Source organism: Zeus faber, assembly GCF_960531495.2.
Source record: "Zeus faber genome assembly, chromosome: 6".
In the NCBI taxonomy this organism is placed as follows: Eukaryota; Metazoa; Chordata; class Actinopteri; order Zeiformes; family Zeidae; genus Zeus; species Zeus faber.
The window spans coordinates 13,967,884-13,988,539 of NC_137201.1; the positions used below are offsets into that span (position 1 = coordinate 13,967,884).

General features: G+C 46.6%; 1 protein-coding gene across 1 annotated transcript in view; it reads right to left on the minus strand.

The window, feature by feature from the left end:
- The window catches only part of b4galnt4a (beta-1,4-N-acetyl-galactosaminyl transferase 4a), a gene marked incomplete at both ends in the record, with an annotated part of 171,415 nt that overhangs the window by 103,009 nt on the left and 47,750 nt on the right, over positions 1-20,656 (minus strand). The window contains one exon of the mRNA XM_080002304.1: positions 7,087-7,199. Coding sequence (XP_079858430.1) covers positions 7,087-7,199 — 113 coding nt within the window. The remainder of the gene's footprint in view (positions 1-7,086; positions 7,200-20,656) is intronic.

The window sequence follows — 20,656 nt, forward strand, 5'->3', positions numbered from 1 at the left end:
AGCGGAGCCGGCCAAGTTAGGAGCTTGAGTGAGATAACCAGAGCGTGTGTGGATGTGTGTGAGCATGCATTACGCGTGCCAGCTGTGCATGCACACAGGCAGGATTGTGGTCTGAAAAAGCTTGTGACGAAGGGCGAGAGCGGTGTGAAGCCCGAGCTAGAGCCCTGCTGGAGAATTGAGTGGCAAGTTCATTCCGAGGACCATGCTCTCTAGGGATCAGCACGGGGTTCACAAATACCTTGGGGGTGGTGGAGGGTGGCGGGTGGAGGGGGAGGAGGTGACGGAGAGAATGAGTGAAAGCACTGGAGCAGCTGGGGGATAAACAATACCGGCCTCAAACCTCAAATAGCCTCCTATGAAGGAGCTGTCAAGAAGACCGGGAATGAAAAATGATTTCGAGGAGAATTCACCAACGTACGTTTCAGAGTCAATTGCTGGGAGTCTCATGAGTCTCGAGCATGAACTGCAATTATGTTCATTCGAGGGAATACAAACTGTCAAAGAATTGACACGGCGACAGTTTAAAGCTCTTTACCTTCTTAAGTTCTCAGCTCCATTTATATCTCTCTTTAGTTCTCTGTTGGGGTTTTCTCGGGAGAAATTATTGTTTTTAATGGACTATTGAAGGAGTAATTCGTACAACTGCAAGTCCCAAGTCACATATGTATATTCTGTGGCCCTGGAATAAAAGGTGTTAGGAATAATACATATTAAAACGCATTGATCTGAATTGTGTTAAAGTCAACTCTTCATTTAACTATCTTAGAAGAAACTGGACTTAAACCTCTAAACCATTTTTTCACCGTTTCCCCAGCAAAAAGACAAATTGAAATCGGAAACAAAATAACAGAGCTTCTTGTGTCGGAACACAACAGCAGGTTGTTTTGTCAGTCAAAAAGCGTTGAGCAGAAGGCCAAGCTGTGCCTTCATCAATTAAAGGGGAAAAGAAAAAAATGAATCGCACTGCTTGGCTTTTTTAGTGACACGCCTGACACACACATCTGTGAAAAGTGGCAGAAAACCAACACTGTGTGAGCTCAGACGTCCCGGGAAAGGGATCTCGTGCGTCTGTACCAAATGCCTCATGGAAGATCCAGTTCAACTTGACGCACTCAGCCCAGAGGGATGAGCTCAAGAGAGCTCAGCGTCTGGAATGAGGCGGCTGATGGAACGCCGGAATCAGGACGTGAGAATCAGTCATTTACTGCTTCCTCGGTCAACGCCGTCCCTCAACCCAGACCAATTATGTAAGATCTGAATCATTCACCCGGCCGCACACATACCACACCATACCACACACAGGGTGTTGGGGGTGTGTTCAAAGCAGGTGCTGGTGGTGTGTGTGCACCTGTGATGAGTCGTGTGTGTGTGTGTGTGTGGACAGTGGGTCAGAAAATGGATATGATTTTATGCTAAATCTCCAGTTCTAGGCCACGGGAGGTTGGTGGACTGGCGTGGGAGGAGAAAGTGGCTTAATATCTGACATTTACTCCCTGCGGTCCGGTCCCCCTCCCCGCCCCCACTAACGCCTGTAGACAGCCAGATATGTGGGCCCTCCACATAGGCCCAATTTCTAGCACCTTTAGGACTTCCCTACAATAAGCCGTAAAATGTTCTTGCAGTCTTGCAAGATTTCACAGTTGAAACTTTTGGTAAGACCTGGCAGTGGGACAAAACATGGTTGATAGCGAGAGCCTCAGTGTGTGCTGCTATGGAGTGTGACGGGCCCAGCCATCGGGCTTTTATTCGACTTTATTTACTATCCAGGTTCGTCCGCTCTCCTTCCCACCGCTGTGGGAGAGTTCTCCCCGCGGCAGCGCCGCTCTCTCCTATAAACCACTGGCAAGGCCATGGCGGCTCCAGACGACCATATTTAGTGGCCTCAGAGCAATCGGAGGTGAAACAAACGAGGCCTGGTTGCTTTGGTTTATGGGTGGCTGTGAAATTGCCAGAATGATTAAAAGCACCGTTAGGCAGGCGACGTTGGTGGAACAATGAACCCCAATACTGCTACCCCTGACACCCCACCTCACTCCCAGCTACTATCTTCCTCCCCCCCTCCCCCCTTTTTATTCAGTTTTATTCTCTTCTTCATGACCTTTGTCATCTGGCCTTTACATTTCCTATTGGCCTTTTACTGCCCAGGGTCTTATTATTATCAGAGGCATTTTTGGCTTTATTGTGTGTGTGTGTACGTGTGTGTGTGTGTGTGTGTGTGTGTGTGTGTGTGTGTGTGTGTGTGTGTCTCAGTTGGTTTTTTAGCCAGCGCTAGTGTACTGTAGTGTACTGTATTTATCCATCCATCCATCTATCTATCTATGTATTCAACTGAATATATATATATATATATTTCTGAGTAGAAAAATATCGCACCCTTTTTTTAAATTTGATGAATAAAATAAATAAATAAATAAATAAATATGTTTTATTTAAATATTATTTTTCCATGGACCGTTGAGCTCCCAATCTTCTACTTTCTTCTCCATCCTCCCTCTCTAGTGTCTCTCTCCTCCCTCTCTCTCTCTCTCTCTCTCTCTCTCTCTCTCTCTCTCTCTCTCTTCCTCTTTCCCAGGTGGGTTGGGTGAAGGCAGCCCTCAGTGGGAGCAATCTGCCATTGACAGGGAAAGCAGAGTGCAGGCTCATCCATATTCACAACACCGACAACAGACACACAGGTGCACACGTACGCCCTCGGCATTTAGTACATGTGGCCATATACAGTTTACATACAATGGCAAGGTCAAACACACACGCACACACACACACACACACACACACACACACACACATGCACAGACCTTATGCTTTGTCCATATCCAAATTTTACTGTCAGACTGTCAGGTGCAGTGGAAACACCCAGAAGCTTTACGGAAGGGACACACACACACACACACACACACACACACACACACACACACACGCACACACACGCATGCAGGCACGCAGGCACGCAGGCAGACACACACACACACACACACACACACACACACACACACACACACACACACACACACACACACACACACACACACACAGACACAACATAATTTATGACTGTGTTAATCCATTGCCATTTCTGACTCCAAAAATGCAGGTGGCCAAGGGAGATATTTCCGGCCTTTGAAGTCAAGGATTTTAACGCTGTAATCCAAAAGAACTGACACGTATCCTAGACAAATACTAAATGTTGGTGACTTCTGAGGAAGAATGAGAGGTGAGGCAAGAGAGGCCGACGTTTGCTCCAACAGGAAGCCTGTCGACAAAAGGCCCAAGAGGAAAGCAATTACGCTGTCTTTAAAGCAGGGTCTTCTCATCAGTTCTCCTTATCTGCTTTCCTCCCTCTGTTCCTGTTCCCTTGTTTACCTCTGATTTCCTCCGCATTTCTCGCATCTCCCCCGCTGTTCGCTTAGCATCAGTTCATGGAAACACAACAGCCTCTGCGTTCCCCGCCCTGCGAGTCTCTTCTCCGGCGCTCTGGCCCCCCGCCCAAGGCCTTTGTCCCCCTGCTCCCTCATGGCACCCCACTCGGTCATCCAGGAGACAAAAGCACGAGAGCAAAAGGGAAGAGCGACCGAGAGAGAGAGAGAGAGAGCGAGAGAGAGAGAGAGAGAGAGAGACAGGAAGAGGAGTGTCCTCTTCATACCGAGCGAGTACACCACTTCAGAGAAATACAGGGTCTTCCATTGAAGTCCGAACTCTGAAAAATCGGACAACCCGCCCTGAACGACTGACTTCCGAGTTTCGACGAAACGCATCGATACAAGTAGAAGGCACAGTGTGAGAACAACAATCCGACGGAGAACCGGAATAACCGTGACCAGCCTCCCAAATGATTTTGTACAACAGTTTGAGCGCCGTTGGACAGGCGACAGGGACAGCCTTGTCTCTCAGTCGTGTGATCCCAAAGTGTTTGTGCCTTTAAATTTCACTCGGGTCAACGGAGGCTTAATCAAATAAATCTACACCGTCTACACTGATACGCTGAGACGGCTGAATCCCAAAAGAAAATACCCTGAATTAATGTTGTGACTGATACTTGTGTGAACCTTGCTTTGACTCATTTGTGGAAAAGGTCCTTTAAATACAATGTAATGCCTCTTGTTTCGTTTTGTTTTTCTTATCATTTGAAGTTGATTATATTACATTTTCTCATTGGCAGCTTCAGTGGATGAGGAGAATGTAATAAACAAGGAGGGGACTCGGATCCCACGACTCTCATTACGACCGTTTAACGTCCCACTGTTGAATCTATCTTTCCTTCATCTCTGCCACTCCCATGGTCTCTCCCTCTCCGTCTCGTTCTCTATTTCCGCTTCTCCCATTCTCTATTTCTGTCTCTCTGTCTGCCCTGCACGTCTGCTGTGCCTGGACCATTGTTTGACCTTTTCTTCAGCCATTAGGCCCAAAAGTAAAGGACCTACAGGCTTGACCTTTGCCTCGGACATTCTGCCTTTTGCAGCGACGGTGCAGAGGAATCAACAATGGCGCCATATCGTCAAAAAAATTGCCGCTTTGAAATCGTATGAGATGGAACGGAATCAAGTGAGCGGTTAATAGTTCAATTTCAACATTATCTAATTTCCCAGACTTTACGGAATGTGCAATAATGCCACAAAAAAACACAGGGAGACACACACAACCACACTTGCACACTCGCTGGCCAAAAGCATGGGTGCAATTGAGAGCGGCTTTATAAATGATAGGTGGAGGATACAAATGTAGTCGTAAAAACAAGCATGTCCATGGCGACACAAATACACACACACACACACACACATACACACACACAAACACACTTTCTAAGGAAGGCACGCCTGCCTCGGATAAACCAGTGTTATACGGTAGAAAGCTGTAAACGGAGCTCAGTCTTACATCGTGCAGACCATAAATCCAAATAACGACCTCCTGTAATGGGACAATTCTAAGTCGTAGATTTTAATCCTCGTGATTGAGGTTGTTTACCATGTACACACAGTTCACCACCTGGAGTGGTCATCATTCCAAATAAACCTCACCCATCCCAAGTTATTTGGATAGCAAACGTCAAGAGGCGGGATGCTCTTAAAATTCATAAAGAGCGTTTCCCGAAAACTTCCTGACACTTTTTAATGACTTTGCCGTGAAATGCTTACAGTGCAGCGGCACATCTGAGCCTCGCTGCGCGAGACTGTAGTAATCTGGAGTGGGGAGCAGCATTTCATTTCACTGTCACAGAAGAGGGGACCCAATACTATCAGGTGGGCTTAGAGTTTAGTGGAGGACTGTCGAGATCCCCCCGACCCCCCGTCGGTGTCTCTTATCTCTTTAGGCACATTTCTTAAAGCCATTTTGACGGAAACTGCTTTTTTTTTTTAGGAAATGAGGAGAATCGTTTTTTCCTCTTTGGCCCCGCACGCTGTTCACCACTCTTAAACAGCCGCCACGGACGGATGCCGGCCATATTGGTAATAACTTTGGCCGAAACGTCCTGCGTTTGGGATTGGATCATCCGCTTCTCCCAGATTACTTTCCCGGTCTGCGGCGTCCATTGAATGGCAGATTGGTGCCACCGGTGCCAGTTGTTGGTGTTAAAATCACCCTTTTTCATTTTGTACAACGCTGTCAGGTCTGCCAGCGCTGATATCGATACTGAACATGATAAACAGGGACTCACGGCCATGTTCTGCTATCGACTTTGTAGAGAAATAGAGATTGATATTCGCCCTATTAGTGTCTCAGTGTGCCCTGGCCTTTCAGTCTGCTGCAGCATGTGGGACTAATGATCTCCTGCGAGGGTAAAACCGTCTTGATGAATATATAAGAAAAAAAAAAAAAAACCCATTTCACACAGATTTAATAATGTAGCCCCCTAATTATTTTACCCCTAGAAAGGTATTAATACGTTTTTTTGGGGGGGAGGTCGTTCGGCTCTTCTAGGTGGGTCTGCCACGAGACAGACTCGCGAACAACCCTCCAAATCACCCGAAGCCATCAAAGCCGTCGCTCTAATGTGTTCTCAGACGCTCTCATCAGTTCTTGTACCTTACGGCCTCGCAACCCAACACCTGCGCTCCCAACACCATTCACAATCCCACTGTAGCATCTCTCTAATCTCCTCTCCATTATCGAGGGAGAGACGCCTACATTTCCGTCCCTCTCGCTCTCCCCCCTTTTTCTTTTTTGCTCGTGCAGTATTTCACTTTGAGTTCCGTGCACGGCGCGAATCAGATATTCCTTTCAGCCCCATTAGGGACCTCTAATGGGCGTGTGTGTTGACGCTATGAAGGCCTATTTTCCCCTCTTTTTAATTCAGCTTCACAAAGACACGTCAGGCCCAGAGTCTGACTGATTGACTTACTGTCTGATCCTCTTTGGGTGGCGATCCTGCTACCGCCCAGTGCCCTCGAACAAAGCGCTCTTGTTCGTCTCTGTGTCTCCAACCCCCCCCCCCCCCCCCCCCCCCCACTCCTTTCTCTCTCTCTCTCTCCCTCTCTCTCCCTCTGTTTCGGATGTGGGCAGAATGAGGCGCTAATCGGCGGGCCGGGCAAGGGACCGGAGCGAGCCGAGTTATTAGACGATAATTAAGATCTGGAGCCCGATGAGTTCCCCCCACACACCGGTGATCACACCCAACTTAAGCCCCGGCCTCGGATGGAGGGGCGGAACGGGAGCAAGGTGGAGGGATCAAGATCAATGGGATGGATGAGGACGGGCCGAAAAAGTGATGGATGCGTGACGCAAGGACAGGGTTGGTTTTTGTTTTGGGGGACATGTAATTTTACTCTTTGACAGAGATGACCCGCGATGGAGAGAAGGAGAGACAGAGAGAGAGAGAGAGAGAGAGAGAGAGAGAGAGTGAGAGAGAGAAGCAGCAAACATCCAGAGGTCTGATGGACGGACTTGATGCTTATAGGCAGGTCGAGCGGAATGCGTCCCACAGAAATCATTAGACGTTGTGGCATTGGGTCAATACTCTGACTGACTGGAGCAGAGCGGCGTGAAGAAATCACCCAGGGAAAAAAAGAATGAAAAAGAAGGAGAGAGAGAGAGAGAGAGAGAGAGAGAGAGAGAGAGAGAGAGAGAATGAGAGAGCGAGAGAAAACTTACAGTGACCTCGTCCTCCCTGCTGTCGCTGGTGTCTTCGCTCTTGTGGTGTCCGGGCGAGGAGCGGGCGTCCCTCTTGCGGCCGGCATCCGTCCCCTCGGTCTGTCGCTCTCCATCTGGACGAAGGGAGGAAGGAAGGAAGGAAGCAATGTCACTCTCATCGTTCATCCCAGCCCAAATTCCGTCAGAAACGTCACAATGAACGAATATCGTATTCATTTAGGTTTCCATCAGCTAACGTCTTACAGTTAACTGTAAAGCTATCATTTTCATGTCCCATTGTCAATAAATAGCACCTTAGATGACTGAATGGATACAATTTCCATCATTTTCGAATCCCAATCGCCACTAAGGAGGGGGGGCTTGCTGATAATATAGCCCCATCAGGATTTTGCATAGCAGCAGGATTTCCTTACAATGTTACATTTTCGCTTCACTTTAAATTTAAATAAATACTGTCCCACAAGTATTTAAAGTTTTATATTTATTTAAGACTCGTAAAACGTACGACGACGTAAAACCGGCAAGTGTGGAGCAGTGGCGTGGTAGGTCTGCCCAGAGGAGATTCTCCATTACACATTTACGCTCCGCTGAGTGTGCCCGTTTCTCCAAATAAAACAAATAAAAACAGTGTTTTTATTTATTGAGATGTATTTATTTCACTCCTTTTCCTAATTGAATGAACAAAAAAAGCATGTGCGGCACTCAGCAGCAAAACTTTATGGTCGTGTTTGCGCTGTCGTATCATAAGCTCAATATCTTTTGTGAATCGGACGTTGAGACAGAGCAGATAGCGCACGCAATCCATTCTTTGTGCATTTGCGGTTGCGGTTGTTTAGGGCCACAAGCGCTAGGGGGGCCACACAATCCGCTGCATGTCCCTGTTCACCGTTCCAAATAAAAGCAAATAAAAACAGTGTTTTTTATTTTAGATGTATTTAATTCCTAAGTAAATGTGTAGTGGCCATGTAAATATTTATTTGGTTTTAACATATTTTGGTAATGATGAATGTTAAGTACTGTATGTATATATACTGTATAATGGAAGGATATTTCTAGAGTGTAATTGTTATATTTTGTTATACTTTGAATATAATTAATTCCGTTTTAATATCAAGAAACTTTATTTTGAAAGAGGGTCAGATCCTTCTTGTATTTCACCAGACAATCAACATGCACGCCCACAAATGGTAGGCCTATTGTTTAGTTAAGAGACAAAATCCCAGTAATTTCTTTGTCGGTTCTTTTCTTTTATTTCATGAAAGAGTCTGTTCTTCCTGCGTAATAAATGTCATGAACTGCTGTTAATGTATAGTGATTTGTTATTGTCTAATCAAATGACTAATTTGTGTTTGGTATAATTGTCTTGTGGTTATTCTAGTAATATTAAAGTAACTGCTTAGGGCCTCATGAATGCACAGGCTGGCCCTGCATCATCGTTCCCATCACCAATCATTTATTTTCTCTCTATTGAGTCTCGGTAATTACCACAGGGTATTTCTTACAACATTTAGACGGAGCAGGAAGAAGGGCACAAATGGACTGAGTAGAAAAGATGGAGGGACGTGAAGGAGGATGCTTCTGGGATGCCGTCACGCCACAGATGGATTATGGGAGTTTAGCGGCACGCTGCCTTGGCCGAACATCCAGAATTTAAACCCACATACTTTATCATGAGTGTGTGTGAATGAGAATGAGTGTGTCCATCCACCAACATATGGTCACAGTTGCTATAATATAATTGTGCCGCAAGCAAAAGATGCACAAACACACACACACACACACCCAAACACACACACACACACACACACACACAGCCAAACACACACACACACACACACACACACACACACACACACACACACACACACACACACACACACACACACACACACACACACACACACACACACACAGACTGTGATCCAATCAGAGCACAACTTGATACAGAGCGGTAACAGGATATAGACCTTATTTTGTTGCTGGTTATTTTGAGCTGCAAGGACCAAATGGATAGCCTTCAAAATTTCAATACACCTTGAGGAAGAAATTGCATATAAAGAATCTATATCCTATTTGCTTCAATCTGCTCCAATCTACTAGGGTTCGTATTGCACCGCAGTGAACGCCATTTGGCTGCCATGGTTGGAGAAATACATAATGCCGCCCTGGCTCTGTTCGGCCGTAATGACAAGCGGCGCCGGCGACACGACCGTGGTCGTAAAGAGCACGAGGGGGAAAACCATGTGGCACGGCACGATTTGCATTAGTCCGGACGCAAACACACGATACACACACAAACACACACAAGTGGGCACACCACACACTCGCATGCAGACACACTGTGGAGGTAGAGCATAGCTATTAAGTGTAATTAAAGATAATGGTTTGCCAATATGTCCCCTAAATACTGTCTGGGTGGGTTTAGGGGGTGAGGGGGTGGGGTTTGGGGGGGTAATGGGATCAAGAAGAAGAGAAAAGATGGATGGATGGACTTGGACCTACTCAGTCACCATTACAGGAGAGAGAGAGAGAGGGGGAGAGAGAGAGAGAGAGAGTGAGAGAAAGAGAGAGAGAGATGCCGGGCCAGAGAACAGAGGACAATGAAGGGTTTAGCAGAAGGTGACAATGACTGAAGTTTCTGCTTTTAGTGAAATGGGCTTTGCAGAATTTGAGGAATCTCAGACTATGAGATAATCTGCGGAGCGGATTTATTTTCCTTGTTTGGTTTTTGGAGAGAGAAATAGAGAGAAAGAGAGAGAAAGAGAGAGACAACTCCGCTGCCTCTCCGCCTACTTCTGCTCCCTTCGCAATTGAGCTGATTTCCAGATGACGGTAATGGAAACCCACTTTGATCTAAGAATCATCTCATGTTTCCGAATAAAAGAAAAAGACAAGGATATCAGCGCGCTTGAAATGCATTCCCTCTCAACCTGCTGGGCTTTGTTCCCCAGGCCTCTCCCGCTACGCCAGCTCTATTGTTCTTCTGATCTCCCTCAACTCCAAACGTATCGGAAAAATAACCAGCCCGCACTCCAAAATAAAGATAAAGTAAAAATAAACAACGCGTCCCTCGTCCCGACACGTGGAGCTTAAGGAAGTTGAGGCAATTTGCCGACGCTCCCAGTGGATCAGAGGGGGTGAAATTCACGTGTCAAACCAGGCCACTCCAGCCCAAGGTGGCGTGCTGAGAGAGCTGTCGAGCGACAGCTCGGCCTGTCGTGGACGGGCTGAGCGCAGCCTTTTGGCTCTATCAAAGCTCCGGCACATCAAAGAGTAAACACCAGTCAAAAAGTCATGCTGGACTTGCTGGAACTCGCTTCCACCCCTTGTATGGATTCGCGTCAAGCCTCGCTTTCCTGTCATTGTGACGCCAAAAGAAGCGGACCCACTCCCTGTCGTCCCAAGCCTTCATCCCGCCGACATTCTTCTGTTTTCTGAGGGTGAAATGTTGGAGGTTGTTTAGTTTAACTGGTGTCCATGTGCTCAGCAGAGGAGAGGCCGCAACTTACAACTGTTTTGGTGATCGAATAATCTGGTGATTAATATGTCGATTAATCGCGATTAATCGGATAAAATGAGCAAATTTATTTTAGACACTCAATGGGTTTATTTTGTTATTTGTTATTCACAAACGTAAAGTTCATATAGGAAGAGAATATATGTTATAATTTTCTTTGTTCTTGTTCTTTGAGTTTGAAAGTCAAATCATTCAACTTCAAGGTGCTCATGCATCACTGACATACTGCTGAGCAAATTTTGGAGCAAACTGCCCTTTGAGACGATTCTAAAGAAGAGTCTCCCATACCTTTGATGTTTTGGTTGTACTCAACTTCGAACCTTCCCCAGCCTTTCCAAAATATATATTTTCCTTTTGCATACGAAGCTGTGGTAGTGGGGAGTGGTTTTGGCGCCCTCTGCAGGTGAGGAGAGCCAGCACTGGCTACTGGAAGGGGACGCAGCTGCTGGAGATTGAGGTGATTTGCAGAATGTTTAAAAGCTGCTGTGGTTTCACCTCTCCCGCTCTCTCCTGACAGGCTCCCACTCCAGACTGCACACTACAGTCATATTGATACGTTTGTCTGAAAAGACAAACATTGCGACATTTGTTCAAATAAATGCCCAGCTAAGGCTGCCTTTTGCTTCTAACTGTCTCCTAGTCCATCTCTACCCTGCAACCAACAGAGACATGTTACAGTGGCGTGGTCAACAGGATAGATGGACTGTCAAGCAGGTGCATCTCCGCTGGGGAAGGCCCTTCGCCAGCTAGTGGAGGTACAGGAGGGTCAGGTGGCAGCAACAACAGATGCTGGCAAACCGGCAGCAGACGCAGGCCCTGGTCAAGCTACTCAGCCAGCCCAAGGAACTGCATGCTCTGCTCAAAGGGCTGCGGTGTGGCCAAGGCCGCACACCACCAATCACGATGCCCCGGATGACCAAAGAGGACGACCGAGAGGTGTAGCTCAACACTTTTGAGGGCACCGCAGAGGCGTGCGGCTGGCTGAGGGCGGAGAGGGCAGTGCGCGTGCTTCCCCTGCTGATGGGGGCCCAGATGGTGCCAAAACCACTCCCCACTAACACAGTAGCGTATCCAGGCAACTAAATGCAACTAATCAATGGCCAAATCCGTTGACAACTAGTTTTTATAATCAGTGTCGTAACTTACAGTACTTTATTGCAAAGTCCAGCACATACTTATATAGGAAAACATCATAAAGAAGCCATTTGTCATTTGTCATGAACAAGTTCTGCATGAGTCACTGCGTGAGTCAACATAGTGCACAACGCCGCATAAAGCAGCTGATGCGAGTGGCGGCGAACAAGGTGAGCCCTCGTTTCTCATTTCTCATTTCTCATTTCCAAATGCGAAACCAGAGGAAGTCAATGAAATATTTGTCTGTGTTTTCCAAACATGACTAGCTTCATTCAAAGCTAAATCTTCATGGCAAAAATAAAAAACATCACTGTCTGGGAACTTCAAGGGGGATAAAACGACATATGACACAGGTTAAATGTGCAGCAAATATATGTACACAGGAAGACAGACATATTTTAAAGTTGAACGCTGAACATCCAGACTTTGACATTTTAATTCGAGGAGAGTAACTTGTGCACTCGGCCTGTGGCTTGGTGCCTTTGAGGCTGTCGCAGCCATATGTGGCACACAGTAGAACAGCGGGGCACTACCTCTTGTGTGATATCGCTTTATTGTACAAATTTCCAAATCGTTAGGGCAATCGTCAGAAACTCATCTCGAAACCCTTCATTAGCATAGATTTGAATAATGAGGGCATTTTGGTTGAAATAGGAGAGGGAAAAAATGACATAAATACATAAAGATCTGAAAGATCCGTCTGCAAAGAGAAACCGTCGACACTAACAGCTCCCTTTCAAGATATTTCTTCTTGTGAATGATTTTGTTTCAAAGGCTGTTCGAAGGTAAATTTTGAGGTTTTTTAATTTGACACCACCAATGTTTTTTATTTTGTTAATGTTTGTCTGCAGTACTAAATAAAAACTAAAAACATGCAGCATTAACAATAATGTAATGCTCCTCAGTTTGACTACAAGAGAATACTTTTGGTAAAGGTGTCCTGCTATGAACATTTTGTTTGTGTGTGTGTGTATGTGTGTGTGTGTATGTGTGTGTGTGTGTGTGTGTGTTTGTCTGTGTGTGTGTGTGTGTGTGTGTGTGCTTGCGTGCGTGCGTGCATGTCCATGTCAGATGGATGTTCCCACGCAGACAAAACTAAAAAGGTGTGAATGTGTGTTCTCAATCAGAAGGGAATTAATGATGGATTGTGGGTGTGTGTGTGTGTGTGTGTGTGTGTGTGTGTGTGTGTGTGTGTGTGTGTGTGTGTGTGTGTGTGTGTGTGTGTGTGTATGTGGACATCCTTTGCTAACATATTCCTCTATGCTCCATTAAGGGAGTGCAGGGTAGGATTAAAAGGATCTCTAAGGGATTTGGTGTGTGTGTGTGTGTCTGTGTGTGTGTGTGTGTGTGTGTGTGTGTGTGTGTGTGTGTGCGTGCGTGTGTTGGTTCTGACTCAATTCAATTCATACATGTGGATTCACAAAGTGTTTGCTCGTGGGCAGGAAAGTAGTGGCCCTGCGATGAGACCGCAAAAGAGTCATAAAATGTTTTTTGTGTGTTCCCCTGTGGGGAGGAAGTGGAGGTTTCAGGCACAAATCTCACATACACAACCCCATACACAACCACAATGGAGCGATTCACTCAGCATGTACAGTACATATATAGGAGGAAAATAGGCTTCTGGAGCAGTACACTTAAGGCACCACGCATAGGCCACTACGTCCAAGCTCGCTGACGTCAGAGCAGCACTTGCTTTCTGCGAGGCGGGACATAAAAAATGCAACAGGAATCTGAAAGTGTTTCCCCCAAAGCACTATCTAGAGCAAAGCCTAAAAAATGATACACAGAGGAACAGAGGGCGCAAAACAAAGCCACAGTGTGCAGGAGCCGGCGGGGAGTCAGGTCAGCCCCTCAGTCCTCCGAGAGACGGGCGTCGGTCGTCGTCGCTTGAAATGTGAAGGGACTTCCCGCCTGTCCGCGCGGGGCTCTAAGGTGGTAATGGAGACGCCAACTGGCAGGTTAATGGGAGCCAAATGACTGGGTGCCCTGCTGTTGGGGCTGACCGGGCAGAATACTAAGCATTTAGGAGATTCCGGCTCCAAGGCCCCGTCCGCAGGATGGACTTAATGCGTTAGCGTCCCTCGGTTCTGAGACGGCGCCGCTATTAATTGCGCCAATACGTGAGAGGGAAAATAGAGAGGGAAAAGAGAGGGGCAGAGAAAAATGGGACAATGACAGAAAGAGACTGAGAGAGTGAAAGAGAAAGGAGATCAATAAAAAGCAAAGGCTGATAAAGAATACAAGGATAAAAAGAAAGAGCGAGAGAGAATGGCGGGAGAAACCAGTAAAGGGAACTTCCACCCTCGGTGGAAGGAGATAGCAAGCGTTTTTGATCTGGTAGATTAGGTCTATGACAGGGCACATTAACAAGCCTAGCATTATCACGGAGGCTACAGCAGGGCGTGATGTGCAGATAGCAACAGGGAGCAGCAAAACCTCTTACGCCCATAATTTCACCTTGCTCCGCTGCCCTCTCAGACTAATGACATTCTAAACTGCTGCCTTCACTGAACTGCCAAGCATCATCTCTGCTATGCCGCTGTGCCCTGTGCACACTACATCCACCCCTGTGTCTGTGTGTGTGTGTGTGTGTGTGTGTGTGTGTGTGTGTGTGTGTGTGTGTGTGTGCGCGTGTGCGTGTGTGCAAACTGTGCACAGTTTGTCTGTGCTGTGTACTCTTGAATTTTTTTGCTTAACAGCTCAGTCGTTTTGCTGTGAGGTGGTTCTATACTGTATGACAAATGATAGACAGAGTGGTGATACTGCGGAATAGTAAACGCAGAATAACGCGGGCGATCGCAGCCCCGGAGCTGGAGTTTGAGGGAGGACGGGCGATTGCAAGGGAGGAAAGTGAGGGGATGAAAAATATTCACAGGGACGCACACGAATCTTTCGAACCTACGCATCTGATCAGCCTTTCGTTTGGTGCCGTAGCTTCTGAGGATCGAGGGTCGACTCCATGGAAAAGCATTGAAAGTGGTGAGTTGTTTCTTTAAGGGCCTCTTTCAGGACGTGAGTGGACCGTTGTAATGTCTTACTTATTACATTACATTTACATTTAGTCATTTAGCAGACGCTTTTATCCAAAGCGACTTACAATTGTTCAAACACCGACGGACGCAGCCATCAGGAGCAATTAGGGGTTAAGTGTCTTGCTCAAGGACACTACAGCATGCTAGCAGGAGGAGCCTGGCATCGAACCAGCAACCTTTAGATCACTAGACCACCAGCTCTACCTCCTGAGCTACCATCCCCCCCTTATCTGCGGCCTTTGCAGCGGGCCTGTTTCCTCTTCAATTTAAGAGCGTAGATCCATTTACATCATAAAGTGAACTCTTGAATTACAATGAATTTGAATTTCTCACAACTATTAGGAAAAGCAAGAAATTATTCAGTGTGCCTTTTCAATCATTCCAATTTACATAGAGTTCATAAGATACTGAAATATAGGATGTACAGTATAGGAAGCTTGTTTCCACGGCACATACTCAAGGTTCAGCGTGATTGGCTCAAAATGATTGGTGCAAAAACCCGTTTTATTTTGAAGTAGTTACAAAGTGTTACCAACCAGGAACAGCCGGTTACACAAAATCTGTGGGTTGATGAGTGTCTACTCTATTTATAGGTCAGTGGTGACAACAGACTGTATGCAGACACACAGCATCAGTCACTGCTTTGAACCACCATTCATTTTGCAATGACACGCTGCAAAACGGCGAGTTAGTCTCACGCTGGCTGCTCCCCAAGGAAACAGGCCGGCACTGTTTAAAATGCCTGGAACATGTGCAGAGCAGAAGTGATGGTGGAAAGGCAAGGGGAAATATTTATGTTGTTTTGGGGCCCGGCAGAGAATAGGCGGACGGAGGGGGGAGCAACAAAACAGGAGGGAGAGGAGCAACGGGGGGGTTTGAGAGGTGAGGGGTGGGCGGACTAGATTAAAGGAACATCCTTCTCCGTGTGAATTGAGTCCCGGTCTCACTCCTCCACCTTAATCTACGGCTCTACAAAAAGTTCCCCATCTCCATCTCAGTGATGTGGGCCTTTGGCACCGGGAATGTGGAGATGGCACAGAATATAACAAGCGTACACTAGGCTTGGGGGATCGTGCAAAATTCTAATCGCCGATCGCTGGGGGCGCACAGGTTTTTTTGAACAATACGGAACGGGTTAGCCCCTTAACACAGTTGTTTTTAAAAATGTTGTTTCATACATGTAGGAAACAAACGAAAATAAATAGATCTAAAATAAGAAGACAGTTACAGGAGCCGGGGCGCACCGTTGTCTGGAGGAGAAACAAATAAAGATCTCCGCTCCAATTCCTTGAGTCAGGTTTACGTTTTCCATACAAGTAGGAAACTAAGGAAACAAAATAAATCTAAATCTTTCTCTATGAGATTATATTATGTATTGCTATATTATAATCACAAGATTTGCATATTGAGCGGCAGGTACGTGCAGAGGGGGGTGCCCAAACACCTGCCCCACGGACCCCACGGTGCCCTTCTTATCAGGCACACTTTTTTTTTAAGCATTAATGGGTATCAAGGTAGCAGATTGTCTGGGCAAGATATATTCATGAGGAACACCTCATGAACCTCGGCGCACCTGCGATGTACGTACAGCGGCTCCGCTGTGCTTCTCAGTTTTCCCAGAGCGGCAAAATGCCTAGAACCGGAGCTGGGGGTCCACGTGCGTTTTCTTTTTCGTTTGAGAACCTGTACCTCAAGTCTCTGTATGGGACTGTAGAGGTGACGTGAGACCCGATCACCAGTGGTTACTCGACAGCTCTGAACCGAGATGGGGAGAACCTCTGCCCCCTCTCTCCCTCCCTCTCCCTCCCTCTCCCTCTGTCTCTCTCCACTCCAGTTTCAGAACAAAGTTAACTGCACTTAAACCGTTTCAATGCTCTGATTTTTCCTGGGCGATAAAAAAAGAAAAAAGTCTGTAATCAATCTCAATCGCCGATCAATGGAGCCCATCGCCGATAGACGATTTAATCATAAATCTGCCCAAGCCTAGCGTACACAGCCTTTGTTAGTGCAAGAAACACCACAAAGCAAGGATTCACTGAACTCTTAGCAGTGGAAATATGATTTGAACCCACGGGGAAATGTATTTTAGACTCTTTGTACCTTTTTTGGGGCCAATAAAGGACTTCCCCAAGCCTTGGTGCTCCTCCTCATTCAATCTTAATATGAGTTAATGACGTTGGTGCAGGAAACACTACAAAGCGAAGACCAAAACGTTTAACATCAATGGTGGAAATATGACTTGAAACCGCAGGGAAATGTATTTTAGACACTTTGCAATGTATGTGTACTCCATGTTCTCTGGGGCCAATGAATGACTCTATTTGTGCTCTTGTGCTCCTCCCCGTTCACTTTTTATATCAGTTAATACCAAGTAGCATCTAGACTTGGTCTTTTGAAGCTTTTTTTGAAGCTCCTTCTTACACCAGAAGGCTTACAGTGATAGTACATTTCCGTTAAGGTTAATTTGCGACTGCATCGTAATTGTGAACTGCATCGTATTTGTGAACCACCCTGCCCCCTCGGTGGGAGAGATTAATATGCATTAGGTTACTGCAGCTTTTAGGAATTTGACCAGCAGAAATGCAGGAGAAATGCAGTGAATGTGCAGTGGAAACAAGCCTGTGGGGTTGACTGTGGCCGGGCCAACAAAGATAGGAAAAATAAACTTGAGTGTGAAGAAAGAAGAAACACAGACAAGCAGATGGAGCAAAACAGTAGAGGAATGCTCTATTATGGGTGGGGAATATGGTGGCCATTGTTTGTTCATTTATTGACACAAATCCCTAACTCTGTATCTTTTTAAGAGCTGAGTCGGGTTTCGCAAGGCCCATTGCTTTTTCTCTCTGTAAGGCATCACGGCACACGACATGGCTCGGCACAGTGAATACAGAGCAGACATTAAATGTAAGATGTCTGACGAAAGAGGGAACGATTTGGTAATGATGAGAATGGTTATTTGTTCCTCTTTTACGCCTGATAAGTGCCCGTACACACACACACTCATGCAGTGTCACATTAAGTGCAGCGGCTTGGCACTGGCCAAATGGTGGTGGTTAATTATAGCAAATAAACTGCAATGATGTGTGCCATTAGGCAGTCACTAATGAAGGAAAGTGGAGGGCTGCTGTGACACTGAATAGAGCGCTGAATGCTGCTCATGCTGCCCATTCACACAGAGTCTTCGGAAGAAGGAGAGAGAGTGCATTAGGAGAAGTGGCATAATAGGGCTTTGGAAACAAGGCAAACAGGGACATGGGGGATTAATAGGCACAAAAACAAGAGCGGGAAAAATGCTTTTCCCAAATTCTATAGGATGCTATAGAACTCCTATAGAAAGACACTAAAATACAAAAGGATCATATAGGATTCCTATGATATTTTGGGACATTTCTTATAGAATCATAATTGGTTTTCAATTGGATCCTATAGGAATTCTTAATTATTTTTTGCATTATTTGCAATCCCTCTGTGGGACACAACAATATATGTTTTTCGATGGTGGTAATATGGGCATAGCCACGTCCAACCTATTTTACCTTCCCCTATTTTGCACTCCACTAACCATTGAAGACAAACCATTGAAGCTTCAAATGATTAATGAAAAATGGCACAAACAATCACAAAAGTGAAAGTGTCCTTAAGATCAATAGACCTCTCAATAGAAAGCAAAATGAACCAGTTGATACAGGCACAGACAGAGGGAGGGATTGCAGAGTGCATTTGATGATTACAGTCAATTAAACAGCAATTAACTTCCCACAGCATTCGTGTCTGGCAATCAACAGCTGGCATTAACACAAGGTCCTCAGCGCTAAGAGTGAAAGACATGTGAAAATCCACAGCTACACTTAGGATGTTTAAAGGACAACAAACACAAACCCCTTGTCCCTGCCCCAGCCATGCCTTTCTGTCTCCTTGTGTGTCTCTCCTCCCTTTTCCTCTTGTATCTAGGACGTCCATGTCCATACCTGACAGTGCAGCATGGGTGTGGCACCTGGTTCCAGGCCTGGCTGACACAGTTGCTCCTCATCACACTCATCACCACTCTCCATAAGAACCCCGGCTCCTCATCCAGACCTTGTCTGATTGTACCGTCACCTGGTGTGGCATTCTCCAGACGGCTCGCTGTTGGAGTCTTATGTATTTGTTGCTCCTTGCCTTGTCTGACCCTGTTCGCTCCTTGACTCCAGAAAATCTCCCTCATGCCTGTCGGCCTGTTTGCCCCGCTCGGACCCCCGTACGACCCACCTTCCATTCCCACATAATCTTATTCCCCCTTTGTAAATAAAACTTCTATACTTTCCCCGTACTGTGTGCTGCATCTGGGTCTTATCTGCCTTGTTCATGACAGAATGATCAGACCCCAACATGGACACAGCAGCTACTACCCCCATTCATCAGACCATCTCCACCCAGGAAGAGGTCCTCTACCGGCACCACCAGCTCATTCGAGGACTCATGGACACACAACATGCCGTGTGTGCTCAGATAAGAATATGCTAAAGACTCTGTCAACTAAGATAACCCCTTCTCCTATGTCCCCCCCAAGATCCCTCTCGTGAGCCGCCTCCCTCCATCTGGGAGCCCTGAACCCTACACAGGGGATCTGGGGAGATGCCGGGGTTTTCTCCTACAGTGTACGCTAGTCTTTGCCCAACAACCAACTACCTACGCTTCTGACTATTCCAAGTAATCCTATGTTATGGGACTGCTAAAGGGGGGGGGGGGCTTTTGATTGGGCAGAACAACAATAAGCAGGAATAAGCAACATTCTGTACTTTTTTCTGAGTTCCTTGATGCATTCTAGAAGGTGTTTGATCATCTAGTCCGTGCAGGGGACGCCCCGAAGAGCCTGCTTAACCTCTGACAGGCTCTGCAACTTGTCGCTGACAACAAAGATTTCCGGGTTCTAGCAGCGGAGACCGGGTGGAACGAGGAGGCCCTTTGTGGCATATTTTTGAATGGTTTGAATGAAAACCTCAAGGATGTATTAGCACGGTGGGATGCATTAACCTTCCTGGACGCTCTGATCTCTTTCCATCCAGCTGCATCATCGCATACAGGAGAAATGTGGCGAAAGAAACTACAACTTCTGCTCCACCTACAACTCTCGTGCTCCACCCCAACTCTCGCCAGAGTCAGTCCCGGTACCCAGGCTGTCTCCAGCTCACCTCGTAACCTTTGGGCTCCACAGGAGGAGCCGATGGAATTAGGTAGAGGACCCCTCACACCTGCTGAATTGTAAAGGAGGATAAAGGCAGGGGAGTGCCTATATTGTGGACAGTCAAGTCATTTTTCTGGCTTCCTGTCCTGTTCGGCTAAAAGACAACACTCATCCGTAGCTGTGGAGAGACTGGTGAGCGAAAATACCGAACCTAAGAACCCCACCCCCTAGGTTGCAGGTCGAAGCCACCCTGTGCCACAACCTACTAGCCATTCCATTATTAGCTTGGGTGGATTCCGGTGCCGAACATTTCTCGACTGGCGTTTAGTCTCTCTGTGAAGCCCCTTGATTGTCCCACAATCAAGGGGGTTGGTGCTCAGGATGGTAGCGTTCTGGCGCAGGTCACACACCAGACCGAACCCCTGCTGCTCAGATTGTCTGGGAACCACCGAGAATACATTTTTTTCCTCACCTCACACCCCCCTTGTCCTTGGACACCCCTGGCTAGGACGGTAGAACCCTCACATCGATTGGTCTGCCAACATGATCATTGGGTGGAGTTCCCCGTGCCATTCCAAATGTCTGCGTTCTGCTCTTCCCCCTGTTGAGCCCAATGCTGTCTGTGTCTCCTGTTGCTCTGGACCTGTCAGTTGTACTTTTGGAATATTATGATTTTGGCTAGGTGTTTAGTGAGGAGCGGGCTCTCTCTGCCACCCCATCAAC